This window comes from Crocuta crocuta, unplaced genomic scaffold (assembly GCF_008692635.1).
Source record: "Crocuta crocuta isolate KB4526 unplaced genomic scaffold, BGI_CrCroc_1.0 scaffold188, whole genome shotgun sequence".
Lineage (NCBI taxonomy): Eukaryota > Metazoa > Chordata > Mammalia > Carnivora > Hyaenidae > Crocuta > Crocuta crocuta.
The window spans coordinates 3,178,318-3,204,176 of NW_027532599.1; the positions used below are offsets into that span (position 1 = coordinate 3,178,318).

At 38.1% G+C, this 25,859-nt stretch overlaps 1 protein-coding gene across 1 annotated transcript in view; it reads right to left on the reverse strand.

Annotated features, from left to right (window-relative positions):
• Positions 1 to 25,859, reverse strand: part of GPC5 (glypican 5) — a 1,368,124-nt gene that overhangs the window by 1,098,247 nt on the left and 244,018 nt on the right. Inside the window, exon 4 of the mRNA XM_077780101.1 lies at positions 4,619 to 4,752. Within this exon, the coding sequence (XP_077636227.1) occupies positions 4,619 to 4,752 (134 nt within the window). The remainder of the gene's footprint in view (positions 1 to 4,618; positions 4,753 to 25,859) is intronic.

The window sequence follows — 25,859 nt, forward strand, 5'->3', positions numbered from 1 at the left end:
GGGAATTGCCCAAAGTAAATAAAGAAAACCTAAGAAAAACTGTCATAGATACAGTGCCAAGTTATAAAAGGTAACTCAGAAAATGTTCTTTTTTAACCTTTTCATGAACTGCATAAAACAGTGTTTGTCAATGATTTGGATAGGCTGAGAACTCACTTTTTTTGTATCTACTTTTTTTTTTACAATAAACTTTCATTTTGTTCTAATTAATATGTAAGTTACAGCAGAAAGTCCTCAGTCAATCAGTCTTTTCAGCAAATTATGTTTTATCTCTATCTGGATAATACTGTATCTACTGTACCCCGTAATGAAAAACTATCTATGCTTAGCATATAAATAGCAAAAAAAAGCTATTTAAAAATTGAATATCATTAGTTCATGTGAAAATTTTGACTGAAAGAGTATTAACTATGGTTTATACTAGGGAAATATAATTTAAAAAACACTTTTCATCTAAACTTTAAAATAATGTATATACGTATATTGATTTATATCTATGCACACACAAACACACACATATTTTCCCAGATACAGAGAGTTAAACATAGTCCTCAATCCCTGTTATACTGTCATAACTTATACTTGAAATAGAATATTTATTTCATTATTTTTCTTCATCCCTCAGCCCTTTTTCTGTTTTTCTATTAATATCCATTCTAATATAAGTACTTTGCCATATCCTCTCCTTGAAAACTATATACAAATTTTTATATATTTGTTTTAATTTATAAAAATGGTGTTTGTACTGTTATTCTCATTCTATTTAATATATTTTCTCTTTAATCACAATGATTTTTTTTGACGCATGAAAATGCATTCTATCCTTCTGACTCACAGTATTCCAAAGTAATATATTTTCTTCTTCCATGTTTCTTGTCATGGACAGATAACTTGCCTCTAAATTTCAGCTACCACAGATATTCAAGAATTCTCCTTGCAAATATGAGCGAGAGTTTCTAGGGATACATGCTAAGGTAAGGTAGACAAGTGCATAGAGTGTATGAGTTTTACAAGGTACAGCTAGCTTCTTGCAAGAATGGTGGTACCAATGTACCATGTGATTGTTCACATAGAGAACGTAATCCTATCAACAGCCTAACCATTAGAATAGAGTTCAGAAAAGTAGCCATATATAGCATTATAAACATATCTTTGTCCAAATCAGTCTATTCAATATTCACCTCACTTGTTTGGCTGTTCTATACACACTGAGATGGGATTGGAGAATGTTTGGATTATCATAACCTGAGTCAGAGGGTGACTCCAATTATATCCTCCTTTGTATGTGGTATCTGTCAGAGCAAATCAAAACATGTACTGCCACCTGCTATCTAGCTAACAATTTGGCAAAGGCTTTTATCTCTTTACCAATTAGTAAGGACAATTAGAAATATTTCGCTTTCAGCTGGTAAGGATGTCTTCACTGTTAGACCTCAGGGCAATTCTCCTACCCCATGTCAGACAGGAGCCTTGATCATTTGGACATCCTACAGGGCACCATGCTGATAATAAAATATTGATTTTGTTTAAATAAAACCACATCACCTAGTTGCCTTAGTGAACATGTTCATGCCTCTGGTGGGGAAAAATATTGACATTTCAAATGCTTGACAATTCAGCAGGGGTTCTAAATGTCTAGTCATCCGGATCTTACTGGGATATTCTAATGTAAAAGGTGAATTTCTGCCTTATGATGACCTAGCACTTAGGAAGAGGCACAATGCTTTTTGGGTCCTTTTGAATATTAGAGAAAACATAATACACACTTGACTGTGTTGCTATAGCCCATTTGTAGAGTAGCCCCAAGGAGATTTTGTATGAGAAAGAAAAGTCTGTAGCTTGGTATTTTGCAAACTGTTCGGACATTCAGTCTAGATGACCCAGCTTATCTATTCAATGGTGCCTAAAGTACCAGTGGCAAATGAAGAAACTCTGGAAAGTCCCACTAGAAGAATTATAGTATAGACATCAAGGATATTGGATTTGTCATTCCTTCTTTTGGTAAAGACTGTTTTGTTTGCTTGTTTGGTTGGTTGGTTGGTTGGGTTGGTTGGTTTTCCAACTGGGCTCTGATAGAAACTACACACATGACCATGAGCTAGCAAGTGACACTGAAACCTGAGATGCCCATCATGAACTAAGTGCTATTTGCTTTACCAGGCTATGAAGTCAATCTTGTATAGGAGCAACGTGATACCCAGGGGAAGTGATTTATTGAAAATCAGGCTCAAGTGGGTAAAAAAACCACAAGATGAACACAAAGTAGCTCAGATTCACTAGGACCTGCTACACTTCTCTGGTTATTTCAGTTGAAATTTATGACCTCATGGGGGATGACCAGTGCTGAAGGATAAATAAAACTCAGGTCTAAGTTATGGATATGGAAAGATAAAGTTCAGGTGTAGTTTATGCATAGGTCTGCACAATATATTAAGTATTAAGCAGAAGTATACTGAAGTAGTAATTAAATTCCATTTAGAAGTGACAATAAAAAATGTGTAAAAATGAATCACTTAAAGGTACCTGGGTGTTTCAGTGAGTTAAGCATCTGACTTTTTAAAAAAAAATTTCAATGTTTATTTTTGAGAGAGAGAGAGAGAGGAGAGAGAGAGAGAGAGAGAGAGAAGAAAGACAGAACACAAGTAGGGGAGTGGCAGAGAAAGAGAGAGAGAAATAGAATCCGAAGCAGGCTCCAGGCTTTGAGCTGGGAGCACAGAGCCTGACATGGGGCTCAAACTCAGGGACTATGAGATCATGACCTGAGCCGAAGTTGGACACTTAACCAACTGAGCCACCTAGTGCCCCAACAACCAGCTCTTGATTTTGGCTATGGTTATGATCTCATGGTTCATAAGACTGAGCCCCGTGTTGGGGACCGGCCTCAGAGCACGAAGTCTGCTTGGGATTCTCTCTCCCTCTGTCTCTGCCCCTCCCCTGCACATGTGTATGCTCTCTCTTTCAAAAATAAAAAAACATTTTTGAAATGAATTGCTGAAATGAGCTCATGTCCAATACCTCTGGTTATTCACTTTGTGCAGCATGATACTTGTCTATGATGGACCTACTCTGATTCATGGCAATGGCTAGTGGTGACTGGTTGGTTACGGATACACAAATACATGAGTTTGCAAGGTTGGTAACAAGGAAGTCTATTCAATGGCCTGAATAGATACTTATAAAACTTTCCATTCACATGAGCCTCTCATTATTCCTGAGATATTTCACTCGTATTGGGTTTTGTTTTGTCTTTGCAACAACTGAGTTGTTTTAATGGTGAAACAGACATGACCTTTAAAAAGTTAAAGATCTTCCTTAGCTAGGTTTTGTTAGGTGAATCACTCCACACTATACCTAGCCACTATATGTTATACACTAGCCAAAGCACATTAATTTCTCAAATTCAAGAAAAGACTGCTGATCACTATAGATGTTTAGAAGAAAAAAGAACAGCTACTTTATATGCAAAGTGCTAATTCTTTTGAACTGCAGCAAATCGCCAGCAAAAGACCAGATCTTTATTCCAAATTATAGTCCATCTGAGAAAAAGAGTGAGGCAATTAAGAGCACTGTCCCAAAAGGAAAGAAACAGAGTTTACATTCTAGAGAGTAAAGCGATTAAAATGTCGAAGTTGCCATAAGGTATTATCAGAAATAACTATTTGAATTAATAAATGAATTAATCTAGAATTCTGGATTTCAGTTCTTTTCAAAAACCCCCACCAAGAAGCTAGTATTTGCCGGGACATACACTGGCCAAGAGAATGCAAAAATAAATAAAATAATATTTTCTTTTGATTAAGAGTCTTTCAGTCTGACTGAATTATCAAGCAAAGAGATATAGATAAAGGCTTTAATTTAACATGTGAAATAATGACAGGAGCAGTGGTAGAAATGTGAGTTATACAAGCAAGCCACTCAATGCTTATCATGTTGAATCAACATATAACCATTTTCAGCATTCCAGATAAAAGGTATAGAAACTTCTTCTCCAACTGTTTTTTAATACTTGCTTAATAAACAGTAATACAGATTTCATAATTTATGTGAATGCTTTTTCTGTCTTGCATCACCCTATATAGTAGCCACTAGCTATATGCGGAATTAAGGCTAAAATCATTTAAAATTAAAAATGTAATTCTCAGTCACACTAGCCATATTTTAAACTATTTTTTTATTGTGGTAAGATCTACCTTCTTAACAAAATTTTAAGGGTACAATACAGTATTGTTGACCACAGGGAGTGGGAAATAGAAAAGTATTAACTAATGGGCATAAAGTTTCAGTTAAGTGAAATTTGTTAAGTCCTAGAGGTCTGCTGTACAACTACAACACTGTGCGCTAGCCACATTTTAAGTACACAATGACCGTATGTGCCTATTGCCCGCCATATTGTTTTATAGCAAATGTCCCTTATCACAAAAAGTTTTATTGGTCTCCCGGTTGCACTTATCTTCCTAATTAATTGGATAGGAGCAACCTATGAGTTTTAAAAGTAATTAATGGTGATCTTTTTTCTTCAATAGTGTATTTCCTTCTACTTAATTGAATACAATCTATTCTGTTGAAAATGAATGGCTTACTTTCTTTTCTCTTTCTGGTTGTAAAACAAATGTCTTACTTTCTTCTGTTGGCAAGTGTCTCTTCACCATTTCTTGGAGAGATCTTCATCCCATGCTTCTCTTTGCTTCCCTCAAACGAACAATGGGGGCTTTGTGTAGGTGCTCTGATTGGACGGCCACAAATCTTACTGACCTTTCAAAGAGAAAATAGTAAAAGACAGTTAGAAACCATCCTCCATCCTACCTGAGAAAGTAATATTTGCTAGAGTTCAAAGCAATGTAATGTTCTTACTTATACTTCAGTATTAACGTTTAAGACAAAAAATATTTGCTCATTTTCAAAAGGGGAAATTAAATTAATTGCATAAAATGGCAACCATGATTAATTGATGCTATGCACATATATAATATGCAAAGTACATGAAGCACACATATATGCAGAATCAATCAGAGAACTATATTAATAAACTTGCCTGCTTTTATAAATAAGACTACTTAACCAAAATAGGTATTTTATGGTTTATATTCAACTGATGGCAAATCACATAATAGTTTTGAAATTTTAAATAAAATAATTTGCTATTAAATATGTAGCCTGGGGGCACCTGGATGGCTCAGTCTGTTGAGCGTCTGACTTTGGCTCAGGTCATGATCTCACTGAGCCTTACATCGGGTTCTGTACTGACAACTAAGAGCCTGGAGCCTGCTTCGGATTCTGTGTCTCCACCTCTCTCTGCCCCTCCTATGTTCATGCTCTGTCTCTCTCTGTTTCTCAATAATAAATGTTAAAAAAAATATGCAGTCTGTTTTCTAAATGAGTTCTAAGAGTAGTTTTCTTCTTAAGGTCCTTTTTTCATAATTATTTTAGAGCGAGAGAGTACAAGCAGTAGAGAGGAGGAGAGGGAGAGAGAGATTGAGAATCCTAAGGCTCCATGTTCAGTGTGAAGCCCCGACATGGGGCTCGATCCCACGACCCTGGGATCATGACCTGAGTCAAAATCAAGAGTGAATCACCCATCAAATGAGCCACCCAAGAACACCTTAAGGTCCTCTCTTAAAATAATAATGAATACGTTTGTATAAATATTTCATTTGGTAATAGTTCTACATCTTCTTCCTATATTTTGAGAGTGTTAGTATAGTTGTTTTTCTAAAATAATTACTCAAATGAGAGAGTCATTGAAAAACTTATCTAGCAAAGATCTTCGTATAATTTACATAATTATCACTGAGAAATTAAGTAATTAATTGGACATATACCATGTAGAGCATAAGAAAGACTCACGTAATACGTTATATACTTAAGGAGGTAAAGTAGTATAATTGCAAATATATAAAAAAAATTGCCTAAGAATCAGGAGACTTTGGTTCTTGTCCTATTTTTTCCATCTTAAGTACTGAAGTCTTGAAAACAGTAGCAGAACCTCTTTGAATTTGATTCTCTTATACATAAGATGAAGAAATTAGAGGGAATTATTCCCAAGTTCCATTAAATTTATCAATTTCTTTAATTTTCCATGCAATGAGTATTAAAGGAATTATGCACTAATTTGTTTATTTAACCCGTATTTATTTTATTTCAAATTTTTGCAGAGAAAATGTATTAGAGATTAGAAGAGAAAAAAGATAAAAAACTGAATTTTCTCCTAAAGGAGAAACCTAAGGAAGTTCTGCACTCAACATCATTCCGTGCACGCTCTTTATTTTTGCCACAGAGCCCGGCACAGGGCCCAAACCCACGAACCGTGAGATCAGGACCTGAGCTGAAACCAAGAGTCAAATGTTCTACTGACTGAGCCACCCAGGTGCCTCGGGGCAGGTAAACGGTTAATAGACTCCTGAAGTAGTCTGAGGGGGGAAAAAGTTATTTTGAACTGTAGTAGTGACTGTGTTCATGAAGAGAAAGATTCATGAATTAGTGAGAATTCATGTAAAATCAACAAGGCCAAAACCAGAACACTGACAACACCAATGGGTATAGAAGATATAGAGCAGTAAGAACTGTTATTTATTGCTGATGGGAATGAAGAATGGTACAGGCAGCTTCGTAGACAATTTCATGGTTTCTTACATAATGAAAATTATCCATAGGAGTTTAAAACATATGTCCATACAAAAACCTGCACATGAATGTTTATGGCAGCTTTATTTATAATTGCCAAAACTTGGAAGCAACTGAGATGTCCTTCATTCATCAGGTGAATGGGTAAAACCGTGGTGCATTCAGTTAGTGCAATATTACTCAACCCTAAAAACAAATGAGCTATTAGACCATGAAAAGACATGGAGGGAACACAAATGCATATTACTAAGTAAAATAAGTCAATCTGACAAGGCTTATGATTATGGCAAGGCTTGTATAAGCCAAGTTGTGTGATTCCAAATTTATGACACTATAGAAGAGGCAAAAGTATGGAGCAGTAAAATTCTTAGTGGTTGTCAGAGATCAGAGATAATATAGGGATAAGGTGGTTGAAGACAGAGGATGTTTGGGATGGTGAAATTACTGTGTGTGATGCTAGGGTAGATACGTGTCATTATAAATTCATCCAAACATATAAAATATGCAACACTAAGTGTGAATCGTAATGTAACCTATAGACTGGGTGATAATTATGTGTTAGTTTAGGTTCATCAGTTCCAAAAAATGTCTGACTCTGATATAGGATGTTGATAATGGGGTAGGCTATGCATGACAGGGACAGAGGATATATAAGGAATCTGTGCCTTCTGACTCAGTTTTGATGTGAACTTAAAACTGCTCTAAAAAAAATGAAATCTGTTTTTTAAAAACTCAACAGGCTTGGCAAATGACCAACAGTGAGAAGTTAGGGACGTGTAAGGCCAAGCAAGGTTCTAAAAGAGTCAAAGTGAATTTCCAAGATGCTGAAAGATAGTGATCATGCAGTGTGAAAATATTTTTTAAAAAATGGGGAAAAAAAGTATCTTCATTGTCAACAATTCCTAGTAACAAGAATCAAGGGAAGACAATATAAGTTAATGGTGGAAATATTGAGTGAGAATGTTTAATGAGACTGAAGAATATTTGAAATAAAGAGCACAGTAAAAAAGAAATGGACTGCTATCGTGATCTAGTGTGACTTGCCATAGAGCTCTGGACAAGTTATGAAACTCTTAGGAATCTCAGCTTTCTCGTCCTGTCCTTGAAACTTGAAAAAATAAAACCACTGTGTCGTTATAAGTTAAGGGAAATCTTATTTCACCCTGCTCCTCCCATGTTGGACTTAAAGCCATATCTGCTATTGAACATATTTCTTAGACAGGTAGATGGAAAGCTGAAAATACTAGCCTCACAAGATCTTTATTCCCATCGTGATTCTTATAATTCTTTTTTTTTTTTTACAAATACAAAAGAAAGTGTACAAGCCATAGACTTATGTTATCTTTGATTGTATCCAAAGGTACAGGCACATGTAGCAGATTCCAACAAATACAAATAAATTTCAAAGCCCTTCTATTTGTCCACTCTCTACCCACTACAGCTATCCCTCCAGGGAGCTCCACTTCACGCCTTATTGAAAGGCAATGGAAGGCCATCTGTTACGAGCACATTAGCCTGTCACCTTAACCCCCTTGGGGTAAGCCGATTTGGGTGGCCCATTTCAATACCTTCTTGCTATTGAAAAGTCCTTCACATTTACTTGGGGCTATTTTTCATCTGTGACTTACACTGCCATTTCCTCCTTATTCCCCTCCTTGCTCTGTAAGGTTCTCCCCTGTAATCAGTCTGAAGTGTCTCAGAAAGAATTGTTTCCCTTCTTAACGCTTACCTACTCTTGCTTTAAGTTCCTTCTCTGGCTTCCCGCTGATCTTCAAGTTGCCATCTCACTTTGAAATGCCCCTTTTAGCTGCCCCTAACCCATGTCACTTCTCCCACCCTGAGCAAGTACTTCTTTTAGTACTTGTCACCATATAAACCTTCCCATTCTCACTATGATCTGGCCTTGCTTGCAGAAGGACAGCTTCTCCTAAAGCCTCCCTTTTTGCCCACTCAGTCTTACTCAAATTCATCAAATTGCCAAAACTTGTAGTTAATAATCTCAAAAAGCTATTTATTTATTTTTCTATTTATTTCAGAGACAGCAATCGTGAGTGAGGGAGAGGGGGGCAGGGAAGGAGGGAGGGAGGGAAGGAGGGAGAGGAGGAGAGAGAGAGAGAGAATGGATCTTAAGCAGACTCCATGCTCAGTGCAAAGCCTGATGCGGTGCTCCATCCCCTAACCCTGGGATCATGATCTGAGCCAAAATCAAGAGTCAGATGATCAAGCGACTAAGCCACCCAGGAGCTCCTCAGAAATCTGTTTAAAGAACAATTTACATTGTTCATTTTCAGTTGATTTCCATAAGCAGACACTCTATTTCTTTTGCAATGGTCTTTAAAAATGTTTAATAATAATAATTGAGGAGAAAAATGTATAGATCATCACTAGTTGAAAAGCCACCGGGGTGCCTGAGTGGCTCAGTCGGTTAAGCATCTGGCTTTCACTCAGGTCATGATCTCACGATTTGTGGGTTTTAGCCCCACATCAGGCTCTGTGCTGACAGCTCAGAGCCTGGAGCCTGTCTTTGGATTCTGTGTTTCCCTCTCTCTCTGACCCTCCCCTGCTCACATTGTCTCTCTCTCAAAAATAAACAAAAATATTAAAAAAATTATAACAAAAAAAAAGCAATGAACATGAAGGTACTGCGAGTGTTTACTAAGCCATCTTTTCAGAGGATAAAGCAAAGGTAGATGTTCCATCACTAAAAGAGGCAAAAAAGCAAGGAAACGTAAAGCTCTTAGCAGTTTTAAATCTGTTAATCAGGGCAAAAACCAAAAGACCTGTGTGTACAAGTTAGAAGGTAGAATAAGCGTATGGTTTTGGCTTCTCTGTTCTTTAGAGCAGGAGATAAATTCTCATTTAAAACTGATTTGGAGTAATTCTAAAAGGTAGCTCTAAATGATGTATTGGAGATAAAAGGAAAGTTAATGAGTAGAATCACCTGCATCGCGCCAATAGTTAACACCATGAAAATGGATGAAATGACAAAATGCATATAGAATGCCAAGAAGCTCAGAAAGAAAATCTTCTGGAAGGAGAAAAACAACTCTGAAAATATGGGGTTGGTGGGGAGGGGAAGACGAGAAAGAAAAGGGACTGAAAAAGAGAGTGAAAAGGATTAAAAGGAAGGAGGGAAGGGGAGGAGAGGAGACAGGGAGGGTGGGAGGACTCTAGACTAACAGAGCTGGTGGTGGTTTAGAAGGTCTCCAACGTTGGGGCGCCTGGGTGGCTCAGTCGGTTAAGCAGCCAGTACTTGGTTTTGGCTCAGGCCTAGTGGTTTATGAGTTCAAGCCTTCCATCCGGCTCTGCACCGAAAGGGTGGAGCCTACTTGGGATCCTCTCTCTCCTCTCTCTCTGCCACTACCCTACCCTACTAATGCTCTCTTTCTCAAAATAAATAAACTTAAAAAGAAAAACAAAGAAGGTATTCAACCTTAATCTATAGGTGAGAAAACTGAACCCCAAAGCAGGAATGTAACTTTGCTAAGATTACATCTAGTTATTGGGTGAGTCTATACGACTATAGAATCACTTCTTTATACTTCTTAGTGGCCTTGTTATTCACATATTCCTATCTACTGTGAGGGACTCATATCATATAAGACCTGGTTCCTAAGTGTCCTACGTGAATAAAATAATTTGGGTTGAAAATGATCTAGATATATGAATAAACCAGAGAAGCCCGTTTTCCCTTTGTATGTGGAAATAGATGAGGGGAAACATGGCAGTTATTTCCTTTAAGACCCAGCAAACTAATGGAGGTGGGGAGAAATGTAAGGATATTAGATAATTTGATTTCTGACTGATTTTAGGAGGAAAACTAGAATAATTGAACTTATAAAAAAGAAGTCCTCTTTTTTCTAATGTTTATTCATTTTTGAGAGAGAGAGAGAGAGAGACAGAGCATGAACAGGGAGGAGCAGAGAGAGCGGGAGACACAGAATCTGAGCTGTAAGCACGGAGCCTGAAATGGGGTTCAAACCCACAAACTGTGAGATCATAACCTGAGCTGAAATCAGACACTCAACCAAGCCACTCAAATGCTCCAAAGAAGTCTTCTCTTGATACACTCCCCAAGTTCCAACTTAGTGAGACAGTAACATAATACTTTCTTCTCTTCCACAAAAGTCCAGCTTACATTCCAAAGAATAGCCAGTAACTTCCTGATCTCCAGACTACCACAGCAAAATAATTTTGCTTTGATCAAATACCTGATTAACAGAATTGGAAAAGCAAAGTTCCGTCAGATTTCATTAAAAATGTCACAATTGACATGTATTAAATGTCCTTGGATTTATGAATACTCAATATTTTCTCTAAAAATCATTTTTTCAATATAAAAAGGCTTTTCATACTGCTAGTGATCTGCAGTTGCTCTTAAAATCATGGATGAAATAAAAAACTCTCTGATCGACATTTAGTTCTTTTAATTGCACATTAAAATATTTTTGTAAATAAGTGTTATTTTGGTATTGAAAATAACTTTTAAAAGATATTAAAATGTTAATACCACCTTATGTGTTTTCCACGTTGGATGCAATTGATCAATATTGGTTTTAACTGTGATATTACTGCATATTGAATGCCTACGATGGCTAATAGTGTGTGTCACCTTTACTGGCCACAGGGTGCCAAGGTTACACATTATTTCTGGGCATGTCTGTGACAGTATTTCCAGATGAAACTAGCATTTAAGTCTGTGGACTCTGTAAAGTAGATCACCTTCTCCAATGTGAGTGGGCATCATACAATCTACTGAGGCCCTGCAGAGAACAAAAACAGATGAGGAAGGAATTCATCTCTTTTTCCCTGCCTCATGCAATAAACTGGAAATGTGTCATCTCATCTTCTCCTGCCCTCAGACTGGGATTCGAACCATCAGCTTCTCTGCTTCTCTGGCCTTTAGGCACAGACTGAATCATATGGCTCTTCTGGGTCTCCACACAGCAAACAGCAGATCATGGGATTTTTCAGCCTCCAGAATCACATGTGCCAACTGCTCACAATAAATCTCTCCATATATATTTTTTTCTGCAGAACTGTAAATATAGTGTCAAAATCAGGCTTGATCAAATAACATACCTTTTAATGACTACACAAATAAATTATTGTGAACATCATAGTCTTTGTTGTAGCTTACATCTGCTTTGAACATGTAATGAAATGATGGTAATTACATGCAATTAATAAAAGGAGCATGTAGATACATAAAACTCTTAAAACATAAAAATCTTGTCTAATTTTCCTTAAATTATCAGCTCATTTCCTTCATGTGTCATTATATTTTGATAGAAGTAGTCATGGGGTGCCTTGCCTGGGTGTATCAGTCGGTTAAATGTCTGACTTCAGCTCAGGTCATGATCTCCAGGTTTGTGAGTTCAAGCCTTGCTTTAGGCTCGGTGCTGACAGCTCAGAGCCTGGAGCCTGTTTTCAGATTCTGTGTCTCCCTCTCTCTCTGCCCCTCCCCTGCTTGCGCTGTCCCTTTCTCTCAAAAACAAATAAACATGAAATTTTTTTAAAGTATATGTCTTTTATCCTATTGATACATGACAGTGTCCCCATAAATCATAATATAATTGATGAACTCAATCTTTGAATCAGGTAGACTCCACACAAAATGTCTTCTTAGTATATTTTTCAATATAATGCAACATATACTTCAATGAAAAGTATAAAAATATGCTGAATTAATGTTGATAAATAGTTTTTTCAACTTCAAATTTGTGTTTATTTTAAAATTTTTAATGTTTATTTTTTGAGAGAGAGAGAGAGAGAGAGACAGAGCACGAGTTGGGTGAGGAGCAGAGATAGAAGAAGGACACAGAATCCAAAGGAGTATCTAGGCTCTGAGCTGTCAGCACAGAGCCTGGTGTGGGACTTCAACTCACAGAGCTTAGATCACGACCTGAGCCAAAGTCAGACACTTAACTGACTGAGCCACCCAGGCGCCCCAATGTTGATAAACCTTTAAATAAATGTAATTACACAAAGAATAAGTAAACAATATTAATTATGCAAGGGTAATAACATAGTGAAATCATATGATCTGAGATGAATTTCAGCAAAATTGAACTTAATAGAGCCATTTATAAAATACATTCTATTTTTCTGACAATTTCCATTAGTAAGCTAGATGTTTTCCCATCCAAAGTTGCTTTTGGTGAGAAATATCAACTTCATGAGGATTAGAATTATGGCATGGTGCTGGTATTATAGAAGATTTTCCTACGTTTGTATTAATAGAAGTAAAAAAATAAGTGCTTATAGAATATTATACTCTATAACTATGGAGCAATCACCATCTTTATAACATGCATGCTACTTTGAAGTTCAAAGTATAAATAATTCCAGAAGTCAGCTGTGGAAAAAGTATAAAAGTTATAGCCATTATACCCTTTTTAAAACACTAGTACATTCTGGTATTGCAACAAGGAATATTTATAGTACGTTATAAATTATTAAGACTCTAAAAACCAGTACTTAAATATAACTTAAATATAAGTTATCCATAAGGAGAATTCTAAATTTGTACAAGGTGCCCAGTTCCTGGGAAAAAGCAAACAAAACAGTGTTGAAGCTGAATACTGAAGAAAACACCTATTATTTTCACTTTGCAAAGGTAGAGAGATGTTAACTCTAGAGCCGGCAAAGAGTAAATAAGGCCCTTCTGGAAGTGTCTCCTTGGAGTCCAAGAATGTCCTTGGGTGGCTGACTTTTCCTTGTCTTTCCTTTTAATTTTCCAGAAGTTGCCTCCCTGCATAGATTTCAGTAGCTATCATCATAAAGGTTGCCACACTGATTATTTTGTAGCTAAAATTAAAAGAGAAGAAAGAAGAGGAAGAGGAGGAGGGGCAGGATAAGGTAAGCAGAGTAACATTTCTAGATCTCGTAAGCGGGATCCTAATTCTGTGTTGCTAGGTTTGAGTACCTGCAAATTAGGCCACCAGAGGGAGCTTCTGCATTTCAATCTGACTCGTAATCACTAATTAAATTTACTGTATGGGGCCATTTAAAATCATTTAACTCCGGACTCTTAGAAAAAAATGCAACTTGTAGGCCAAACTGACAAATATTTAGATACATGAAATCTGCATAAAAAGCCAGTCTTGCATGTAAAACCACTAGAATGAGGCCGAGGGCCAATGCAATCAAATGAGAAAAGGAAAACCAACGCAGAATTGTGGACTAATTCCTCCAAACTGAGCTGTCTTGTTGTCAGGAATGCGGAGAGACTGAAAATGGACAAAGACAACCAATTATTTCCCCTCTTTATTCCTCTCACCTTTCTTTTTTCCTCCCTCCCTTTCTTCTTTCTTCCCTTCATTTCCTTACTCCCTCTCTTCTTCCCTTTTACTTTCCTTCCTTCCTTCCATTCTCTTTTCCCTTTTCACTCCTTCCTATCTCTTCCTCCCTTACAGGTGTGGAAACACGTTAGTTTTGAAAGTTCTCAGGACTGGAAGTCAACGTTATGCATTTTAGTCCTTGTTTAGCGACAGATTACAGTAGTGATCAATAGATGCAGCACCATATTTGTAGGGTGTCATTCTAAGAGATGGGAATACATTCTGAGAGATGATGAACCTTTTTTTTTAAATGCTTGGGGCACCTGGGTGGCTCAGTCGGTTAAGCGTCCGACTTCAGCTCAGGTCATGATCTCACAGTTTGTGGGTTTGAGCCCCGCATCGGGCTCTGTGCAGACAGCTAGCTCAGTGCCTGGAGCCTGCTTCGGATTCTGTGTCGCCTTCTCTCTCTAACCCTCTCCTGTTCACACTGTTTCTATTTCTCTCTCAAAAATAAATAAAACATTTTAAAAAATGTTAATGCTTACATGCTAGCAGAGGAAATTAAAAATATAATATTAAATATATTACTATTATGCTTTAGTGAATGCTATTCAGTCAAAAATGGGTAAGTGATAGGGGTGCCTGGGTGGCTTAGTCGGTTGGGCGTCCGACTTTCGCTTGGGTCGTGATCTCGCGGTTCTGGGTTCGAGCCCCGCGTCGGGCTCTGTGCTGACTGCCAGCTCGGAGCCTGGAGCCTATTTCAGAGTCTGTATCTCCCTCTCTCTCTGACCCTCCCCTGCTCACGCTGTCTCTCTCTCTCTCCCCTAGAAATAAATTTAAAAAATTTAAAAAAAATGGGTAAATGATAGACTAATGGGTTGCATACGGGATGGACTGCTGAATGGATAAAGTAGAAGTGGTATAATATGCAATGGAGTATTATTCAGCCATGAAAAGTAATGATATTGTGCCATTTGCAATGACACAGATGGAGCTAGAGAGCATTATGCTAAGACAAATAAGTTAGCCAAAGACAAATACCATATGATTTCATTCATAAGTGGAATTTAAGAAACCAAACCAATGAAAAAGGGAAAAAAAGAGATAGGCAAACCAAGAAACAAACTCAATTATAGAGAACAAACTGATGGTTACCAGAGGGGAGGTGGGTGGGGGTGGGGAATGGGTTGAATAGGTGATGGAGATTAAGGAGGGTACATGCTGTGATAAGCGCTGGGTGCCCTATGGAACTAGTGTATCACTATGTTGTATACCTGAAACTAATATTATACTGTATGTTAACTAATTGGAATTTAAATTAAAAAGTTAAAAAATATATATAAATGGTTAAGCAATAGACTGATGAGTTGGGGGGGATGGACTGCTTCAACTAGGTGGCCAAGAAAGACTTCTTTAAAGTAGGATTTGAGTTGTGTTCTGAATGAGATACAGAGGCAGCCATGGGAACACCACAGGGAAGTGCTTCCTATGCTTTGCAGGAAGAACAGGAATTAAAATAGCCCTGGGAAGGAGACAAGGAGGCTGCTACAATGGAAAACCACCCACAGAGTTGGGGGGGGGTAAGGGGTGGGGATCACAGGTAAATTGTCCAGGTTACATGATTTCACATATGTTCTGCCAAAGGACGAGTTTGTCTGAAGTCCCTGCAGGGTTCTGAGCAGAGCAATAACATAATCTGTTTTACGTTTTAAAAATATCACACTGTCTATCTGTCTATTGTTTGGAGAGAAGTCTGGGCAAGTCACAAGAGAGTGACAGACAAGACGGAAACCATGAATCCAGATATGAAGCTGTCTGTGTGATTCAGGGAGAAGGGGGATGGTGGCTTTGCCAAGGATGGTCTTCAAGGACTGAGACCCGCTGGGGGACACATATGTTTCGAAGGTGAGAAGAGCAGGACTAAGGATGGATTAAATACCGCAAGCGAATGAATCAGCAGATTCAAGAATGACTTCTGATGTTTTTTGGCCAAAGAAACTGGGCAAATGGAAGTGTCATATAAGCTAGAGAAGAATGAATTTGGGGAGAAAAATAAAATTCTCTTTTGGACAGGTTTGGCTTTCTGCGACTATTATTCATCTGAGAGGAACTATCCAATAACCTGTTAGTTATATGAGCTGAAATGACAGCTCAAGGGTGAGGTGAGGCAAGGTATACGAATGTGGTTGTTGACTGCATTGTCCTTGGGAGGAGAGCACAGAAGACCAATACCTAGGGCATTGCAACATTTACAGGTGGGGACAAAGAAAAGTTAAAAAAGATTCTGAAAATCAATTTTCAGAGAAGTAAAAGGAATCCATTGAGAGTAGAGAGTGGATCATCTCAAAATACAAATGAAGAAGGTGTTTTTTTTAAGATGAAATGATCAAATGTGTACAAAGTGACTGACAGCTCACATAAAGTGAGGATGAAAATGGACCATGTATCTTACGAGAAAAAGGCCTTTGGTCACCTGTGAAAAGTGTAATTTCTGTGGAGAAGTGTGGCAGAAAGAATAGTAACTGGGTCACGAGAGGTAAAAAGGAAATAAGAAAGCAGAGACTGACAAAAGGTACAAATTTCCAGTTATAAGTCATGGAAATGTAATGTACAGCCTGGACTATAGTTAAACTATTGTATTGCATATTTGAAAGTTACTGAGAGAGTAGATCTTACAAGGTTCTTGTCCTAAGAAAAAAATTATTACATTGTACACCTGAAACTAATATAACGTTATATGTCAGTTATACCTCAATTTAAAAAAAAAATAAGCACTGACTGTGAAAATACAGAAAACTTTCATGGAGTTTTGTAGTCAAGGAGAGCAGATTTCTTGGACAGAGACTCAAGAAGGAATGGAGTCAAGTCAGTTTCTGCTCTGTTCTGTTCTGTTTTGTTTTAGGACAGTAGCTGTTACAACTTGATTGCATGTTTAATGGTACAGACTCTGTTTTAGATAATTTGATCCCAAGATACCTCAGTTGCAAAACAAGTGAGAAATTCCTCAAAGTGGATGTCTAGCAGAGAGACATGTGGTTTAAACATGCAATCTGAAGTCAGAGTGCCTTTACCTTTGCACGTATACCTGGCTGATGCATTGGAGATACTGGATCATAGACTATGGATTGGGTAAGGAGAGAAATAAGGGCAAAAATATGTACAGGGAAAGTAAATATTATAAATATTTCCATAACATAAAATAATTTTTTGGATTAGAAAATACAAGAGTAAGGGAGCTGTAATAGCAGAAAATAAAGACCATCTGATGTATATGAAATGCAGATTTCAGAGATGGTACAAATATTGAGGATGCATTTGGCAGGGCAGAATGATTAGAAGTACAATTAGGGGTGTCTGAATGGCTCAGTTTGTGAAGCATCTGATTCTGATGTCCTCTCAGGTCATGAACTCATGGTTTGTGAGTTCAAGCCCTGCACTGGGCTCTGCACTGACAGTGTGCAGCCTGCTTGGAATTCTCTCTTTCTCTCTCTCCCTCCTCCCCCACTTGAAATGTTCTCTCTCTCTCTCTCTCTCATATATATATATGTCACAATAAATATATAAATATATATAATTTTATATATAAATATACATTTATATCTATTTATTTTTATATGTTATATATAAATAAATTTTATATATAAATAAATATATAACATTTTAAAAATCATATTAGAAGCATATTACAGATATACAGGTTGGTATAATGATCTTGGATAACCGAAGTTTTGAATTCCTGATGGTCACTGATATCAATGGTGGAGGCAAAGCATAATGGGATTGATCCAAGCAATCAGAACACATATTTAACAACACTGGAGTGTGTGGGGTGTTGTGGAATCTGAGAGCATCTGGGGAAGCTAGCCACACCACCGGCGGCAGTTAGCAAAATGCTGATTTACTAGAGCAATTGGCAATTTCAGGTTTTAGAAGGAAATGTATAATCTGACTTTAAGCAAATCACTTATAAGCTCTGTCCATATTGTGACATTGGCCAAATAGAGATACTTAATTCAACTAAAGGGACTTTGTAAAAATCTCTAAATGTGGGCTTTCTCTTTTAAGTCTGTGAAGGATCATTAAGGGCAATAAAAACTAGAACTAGAACATAGTTTGCCAATCCTCTAAATTCTTGCCTTCTAGGAGTCTACAATCTAGTTAGGGAGGTAGAATTTCCAATGATGAAACAAATAGATAAAATATAAAGTTAACTTCAATACAACATAAACAATTTCTCAATAGGGTATAAGTTATGTTTCAAAAGAATACTATAGGCAATAAGTTGTATAGGAGCCCAGAGAAAATCACTGGGAGCCAGAGGCACCAGACAAGCTTTTTTTTTTTTTTTCCTTAGTTTATTGTCAAGTTATTTTCCATATAATACCCAGGGCGCATCCCAACAAGTGCCCTCCTCCATGCCCATCACCCCCCTCCCCCCATGCCCATCAGCCCTCAGTTCTCAGCATTCAAGAGTCTCTCATGGTTTGCTTCCCTCCCTCTCCCCAACAATTTTTCCCCTTCTCCTGCCCCATGGTCCTCTATTAAGTTCCTCCTAATCTTCCTATATGTGCAAACAGACAAGCTTTTAAATAGACACTGAATCATTGGTAGAGAGAAAAAAGTGAGAGCAATCTTACCCTGAGACGATAGGAATGGGACAGGATTCTACATGGGATACTAACCTCGTTATACTAAGGAAAGCTTGATTCAATTACCTTTTGTAATACGGTCTCAGGAGGNCAGGGATCGAGAGTTAATTGGCATGACCTCATTCAAGTCCTCAGGGCCTACCTGTTCACAAATTACAAAGGAGACAAAAAGTTGATCTTTTTATAGTGTCAGGAGGCAGTACCTGTTAACATTTAACATTTGAAACAAGCTATAACACACATTATTTATCTACCTGTTCTCTTTTTCTCACACTGTGTCCTCTTTCTCTTTACTACATAGGATTAAGTCCTGCCCTTCTTAAATTTTTTTCCCTTGCTCTATTTTTCCCATTCCCTCTAGAGGAAGGGGGGATTTTTTTTTTTTTTTTTTTTTTTTTTTTCTTATATGAGCATTGAGCTGTGTGACATTTTAAACCTTTTGAGCTAGACAGTCTGATAGTCTACCAACTACTAGGCTCTCCCAACAAAGAGAAGAGGGCCAGCCAGCCAGTGCAACCTCCATATTGGGGCAGTAAGAAACCACAGGGAAAGACCGAAAAGCAACTTGACATCAAGTTTAAGGTACTGAAAGTCTACGTAATATTTCAAGAGCCATAAAAGCAAAACTGACCCACTGCCTTTATCAAAGGGAGTAAGAAGAACCCTAAGCCATCCAAATGTATATTCTAAATGCAGTAATTAGATAAAAATAAGAAAGAAGAATAAAGCAGTAGGACCATATATTCCTCCACTTTTCCAAAGCTGAAAATGTGTGAAGATGCTTTAGAAATGGCATCAGCTAGAGGCTTACAATGTTCAAACAAAGACTATTCTGCTTTCATCAGGTCTCCTACATGTCACTTCTCCTCTGGCACTGGGATTTCCAACACCCCACAGCGGGCTTTCATTAGCTTCTTGGAGAAGATGCAGGACATCCTCACTGTCTTTCTTTTGAGCATTGTCCCAGATTTGATCCTGCCCTTCCTGCTTCCAGATTAATCTCCCTAAAGCACCATTCCTGTCAGACTCCTCCTCTGATCTCCAACCTTCTGTGTGTCCTCCCATTTCCTACTGAGTACAAACTAAAGCATATCATGTGAATTGAGAGTGTGGACCTCAAAACTTCTGAGCACCTCACTTTAAACACTATGTGCCTCAGCTGAACGGTATTATTACTCATCGTCTCCAGTTAGCCTGCACTCTTCAGTCTGTACTTTCCTTATTTCAGCTCGTCTGAATGTTACCATCTTTCAAGGGTCACTGAAAATATCACCTGTGAAATTTAATCACCCTTGATCTCTCAATTTGAGGTTATTTGCCAACCTTGCAAACATTTGGTTTGTACATCTTAATAAGATTTGTCCTGCAGCAGGTTTAGTTGGAGCAGGGCAGAGGAAGTATTTTGCTTTCTTATAATTTTTGTTGTTCCTGATAGCTGCCAATGCCTCCCTCTGCAACCCCCCGCCCAGGGTAAAGCTAATATATTTTTATGTGAATGAATTCATATATTTCTTCTCAACTCTGTCATTTGTTGGAAAGAGTCACATGACAACCCTGGGGACAGTTTAAATTCTCTCCCTTTCATAGAGTATTCAAAGTATACCATTGGGCCTTCCTGTTTACTACACTGAGAAGGTGTAAGAGTCTTTGCCTTTCTTATTTTTCATAACCATTGACCTATAATGAACATTCCATGTAACATTCATGCATCAGAAAATTCCACTGTCAGGATATTTCTGGGAAAATAATTTCAACACACTTAATAGACACATTTGTATTATTCAGAATAATTCAGTTGAAATATAATTCCATTGATTGGCAAAGGATAAGATTATATAGTCATATACACACGTGCACCCACGCACAGATACAAATGGCAAAAAACAGGGAGGAGTTAAGATGGAGGCGAAGTAAGGGGACCAGGATTGTCTCCATCCCTCAAACACAGCTGTGATGAGGTCAGAACACTTGGAACACCCAGGAAATCAATTTGTGGAGGGGCAGATCTCCACAGGTGCAGGGCGACAGCTTAGTGGGACAGAGGTGCGTGTATTCGGATTGGGGGAGATAAAACAGCATAGGCACAGAAGAGAGGGCACCCCTTCTGTGGGAGAGACCTAAGGGAGAGAAAGGCAGAGAGGCTGTAGAATTACAGTACTGTGTTAGCGCAAGAGAAAAACCTCTCTGGACCATGGACTGAGGAATGAAAAAATCGGACAGTACCAGTTTCTACTTTGCAAACAGTTTCAGGGCCTAAAGATCGGTGTTTTCAAAAATGCGAGCCTTTCTCCAGATGGAGGCAGCCATATACACGAGCCTAGTGGGAAGGGAGCCGGCCCCAAGGTGCGGTAGAGACCTCGAGGTGCACTGGGAGACAACAGTCCCCTCCCTTGACTACTAAGGGAAAAGGGTTTATTGCCTCTCCAAGGACAAAAGACCCTACAGGCGCCGACCAGAGGACCTTTGTCGGGAGGGCTGAGTGGCACCACACTGGAACAGAAACCGCGCAGTGTAGGCTCCTCTAAGACACTGGGTTTTGAATCCCAGCTGAGCAACTTTAAGGCACAGAGACTGGAGCAGGGCAAGTAGACCCCCACCCCCACCCCACCCCCTGGCACTGGTCTTGAGGGCTGCCCCAGCTGCATGGTTTGAGACACCGGTGCAGGGAGGAGAGACTGGGGTATTGCCATTTTTCTCCCTATAACCACAGGGTGGGGCTTCGAGGAGCATCACAGTGGCCCCCACTGGAGGCGGGACCTGCTTACACCTAACCCTGCTCATCCGTGCCTGGTAACTACTTATCCACCCCAGTGAGACCGACACTGACCCAATCAGAAGGCCTCTCCTCTGGCACAGCCACCGATCCCAGCCACCAACAGACACCTGTCCTGTGGCTGTCCTGTGGTTTTGTATGTCAGTCTGTTACTCTCTGTTTTTATCTCTCTTTTCTTCTCTTCTCTTTTCTCTTCTTTTTCTTTCTACCCTCTTCTGCTTTTCCTTTGGAATCAAACCAAAAAGAATTGATTTTCAGTCAATTCTTATTTAACATATATATTTTTTCTTTCTGTTTTGTTTGTTTTATCAGTCATTTATATTCTTTTTATACCTTTTCTATATCTCCTTTTTTATTTTTTTATTTTACTTACTCTCTCTCTGGGTTAAGCCTTATAGTTTCTTTCATTCTCTGCTTGGTCTTTTTTTTTTCCACCTCTTACATTTTTCTCTTTGAATGGGATCAGGTTCTCTGCCCTTTCCTTTTTTTCCAGGGTTACTTCAACAAACAAATCAAAGCACACCTGGTGGAATGTCCAAACAATCCACCATTATGAGCAAGAAGCAGCTTCGTAGAGGACTGGCCAGTAGGATTAGAGCAGCCAAATATGCAACAACAGAGAGCACACAACACACTCTAAAAACACTTCCTGAAGTGCCAGGCCCTGGACAGTGTATGATCCCTTTTTAATACAGTAGTACTCACAGGTGCAGGACACAACACAAGCTATTAAATCATGCAAAGGACAGAAACCTAGCCAAAATGATGAAATGGAAGAATTCTTCTCAAAAGAAACTCCAGGAAGAAATGACAGCCAAAGAATTACTCAAAACAGATATAAACAATATGTCTGAACAAGAATCTAGAATAAAAGTCATAAGGCTAATAGCTGGGCTTGAAAATAAAGCATGGAAAACAGCAGAGAATATATGGCTACAGAGATCAAAGACCTAATAAATAGTCACAATGAATTAAGAAATGCTATAAATGAGGGGCACCTGGATGGCTCAGCTGGTTAAGCGTCTGATTTTGGCTCAGGTCATGATCTCACAGATTATGATTTCAAGCCCCACATCAGTCTCTGTGCTGACAGCTCAGAGCCTGGCTTCCTGCGATTCTCTGTCTCCCTCTCTCTCTGCCCCACCCCTGCTGCACTCTGTGTCTCTCTTAAAAATAAATAAATATAAAAAATGTTATAAATGAGATGCAAAATAAACTAAAGTGACAGTGAGGATAGAAGAAGCAGAGAGAATACGTAATAGAAGATAAGGTTATGTTAAGTGATGAAGCTGAATAAAAGAGGAAAGGAAATTACTAGACCATGAGGGGAGAATTAGAGACCTAAGTGATACAATGAAACAAAATAATATCCATATCATAGGAGTTCCAGAAGAAGAAGAAGAAGAGGAGGAGGAGGAGGAGGAGGAGGAGGAAGAAGAAGAAGAAGAAGAAGAAGAAGAAGAAGGAGAAGAAGGAGAAGAAGGAGAAGAAGGAGAAGAAAGAGAAAGGGGCAGAAGGTTTATTTGAAAAAATTATAGCTTCTCTAATCTGGGGAAGGAAACAGGCATCCAAATCCAAGAGGCACAAAGAACTTCCTTCAAAATCAACAAAAACAGGTCAGCACCACAACATATCATAGTAAAATTGGCAAAATACAAAGATAAAGAGAGAATTCTGAAAGCAGCTAGGAACAAACTGGCCTTCACCTACAAAGGTAGACGGAGAAAAGTAATAGCAGACCTGTACCCTGAAACTCGGCAGGCCAGAAGGGAGTGGCAGGAAACATTCAACATGCTGAACAGAAAAATATGCAGCCAAGAATCCTTTATCCAGTGAGGATGTCATTCAGAATAGAAGGAGAGATAAAAGCTTTCCCAGACAAACAAAAACCGAAGGCATTCATGACCACTAAACCAGCCCTGAAGGAGATCTTAAGGGGGACTCTGTGAGTGGAAAACAGCAAAACTACAAAAGACCAGAGTTACCACCACAGACATGAAACAGATAAAACAATGACACTAAATCATATCTTTCAATAATTCCTCTGAATGTAAATGGACTGACTGCTCCAGTAAAAAGATACAGGATATCAGAATGGATACAAAACAAGATCCATCTATATACTGCCTACAAGAAACCCATTTGAGACCTGAGGATCCCTGCAGATTGGAAGTGATGTCATGGAGAACCATCTATCATGCTACTGTAACTCAAAAGAAAGCTGGAGTAGCCATACTTGTATCAGACAAACTAGATTTTAAAACAAAGACTGTAACAAGAGATGAATAAGGGCATTATATCATAATTAAGGGATCTACCCATCAAGAAGAGCTAACAATTATAAATGTTTATGCCCCCAATGTGGAGAAACCCAAATATATAAATCAATTAATTACAAACATAAAGAAATGTATAGATAATATACTGTGATTGTAGGGAACTTTAATACTCCACTTACAGCAAAGGACAGATCATCTAAGCGGAAAATCAATAAGGAGACAATGGCTCTGAATCATATTGGACCAGATGGACTTAACAGTTATATTCAGAACTTTTCAACCAAAAGCAGCAAAATACATACGCATTGTTCTTGAGTGCACATAGAACATTCCCCAAAACAGATCACATACTGGGTCACAAAACAGCCCTTAATTAGTATAAAAAGATTGAGATCATACCATGCATATTTTCAGATCAAAATGCTATGAAACTTGAAATCAACCACAAGAAAATATTTGGAAAACCCCCAAAAGCAGGGAGGTTAAAGAACATTCTACTAAAGAATGAATGAGTCAACCCCAGGAAATTAAAGAAGAAATTTAAAAATATATGTAAGCAAATGAAATGAAAACATGACAGTCCAAACCGATTAGAAGGCAGCAAAAGCAGTCCTAAGAGGAAAACACATTGCAATACAGGCCTATCTCAAGAAGCAAGAAAGTCCCCAAATACATAACCCAACCTCACATGTGAAGAAATGAGAAAGGCAGCAGCAAAGAAAGCCCAAAACCAGCAGAAGTAGAGAAATAATAAAGATTAGAGCAGAAATAAACAATATATAATTTAAAAAATGTACAACAGCTCAATGAATCTAAGAGCTGGTTATTTGAAAGAATAAACAAAATTGATAAATCCCTAGCAAGACTTCTCAAAAAGAAAAGAGAGAGGTCCCCAATAGATAAAATCATGAATGAAAGAAGAGAGATCACAGCCAACACCACAGAAGTAAAAACAGCTACTAAAGAACACTATGAAAAATTATATTCCAACAAACTGAACAGTCTGTAAGAAACAGACAAATTCCCAGGTCCTCACACATTACTAAAACTACAACAGGAAGGAATAGAAAAATTGAACAGACTCATAACCAGTGAAGAAATCGAATCAGTTATCAAAAATCTCACAACAAATAAGAGTCTTGGGCCAGATGGCTTCCCAGGGGAATTCTACAAGACATTTAAAGCAGAGTTAATACCTATTCTTCTCAAGCTGTTCCAAAATATAGAAAACAGAAGGAAAGTTTCCAGACTCATTCTATGAAGCCAGCATTACCTTAATTTCAAAACCGTAGACCCCACTGAAAAGGAGAATTAGAGACCAATATCCCTGATGAACATGGATACAAAAATTCTCAACAAGATATTAGAAAATTGAATTCAACAGTATACTAAAAAGAATTATTCACCATGATCAAGTGGGATTCATTCCTGGGCTGTGCTGCACGGCTGGCTCAATATTTGCAAATCAATCAACAATACATCACATTAAAAGAAGAAAGGATAAGTATTATGTGATCCTGTCAATAGATGCAGAAAAAGTATTTGACAAAATAGAGCATAACCCTCAAGAAAGTCAGGATAGAAAGTGCATACCTTAACATCATAAAAGGCATATAGTAAAGGCCCACAGCTAATATCACCTCAATGGAAAAAACAGAACTTTCTCCCTGGAATCAGGAACACAACAGGGACGCCCACTCTCACCACTGTTGTTTAACATAGTGTTGGAAGTCCTAGCCTTAGCAATCAGGCAGCAAAACAAAATAAAAGGCATCCAAATTGGCAAAGAAGTTTTACTTTTTGCAGATGACATGATAATCTACATAGAAAACCCAAAAGACTCCAGCAAAGAACCACTAGAGCTGATACATGAATTCAGCAAAGTTGCAGGATATAAGTCAATGTAGAGAAATTGGTTGCATTTCTATATACCAATAATGAAGCAATAGAAAGAGATATCAAGGAATTGATCCCATTTACAGTCACATCAAAAATCGTAAAATACCTAGGAATAAACCTAACCAAAGTGAAATACCTAGAATAGACCTAACCTACAGTAAAAGAACGTAGGCTGAAAACTATAAAAAGCTTATGAAGGAAATTGAAGAAGACACAAAGAAATGGAAAAACATTCCACGTTCATGGACTGGTAGAACAAATATTGTTAAAACGTTGATACTACTGCAAGCAATCTACACATTCAGTGGAATCCCGATCAAAATAGCACCGGCATTCTTTACAGAGCTAGAATAAA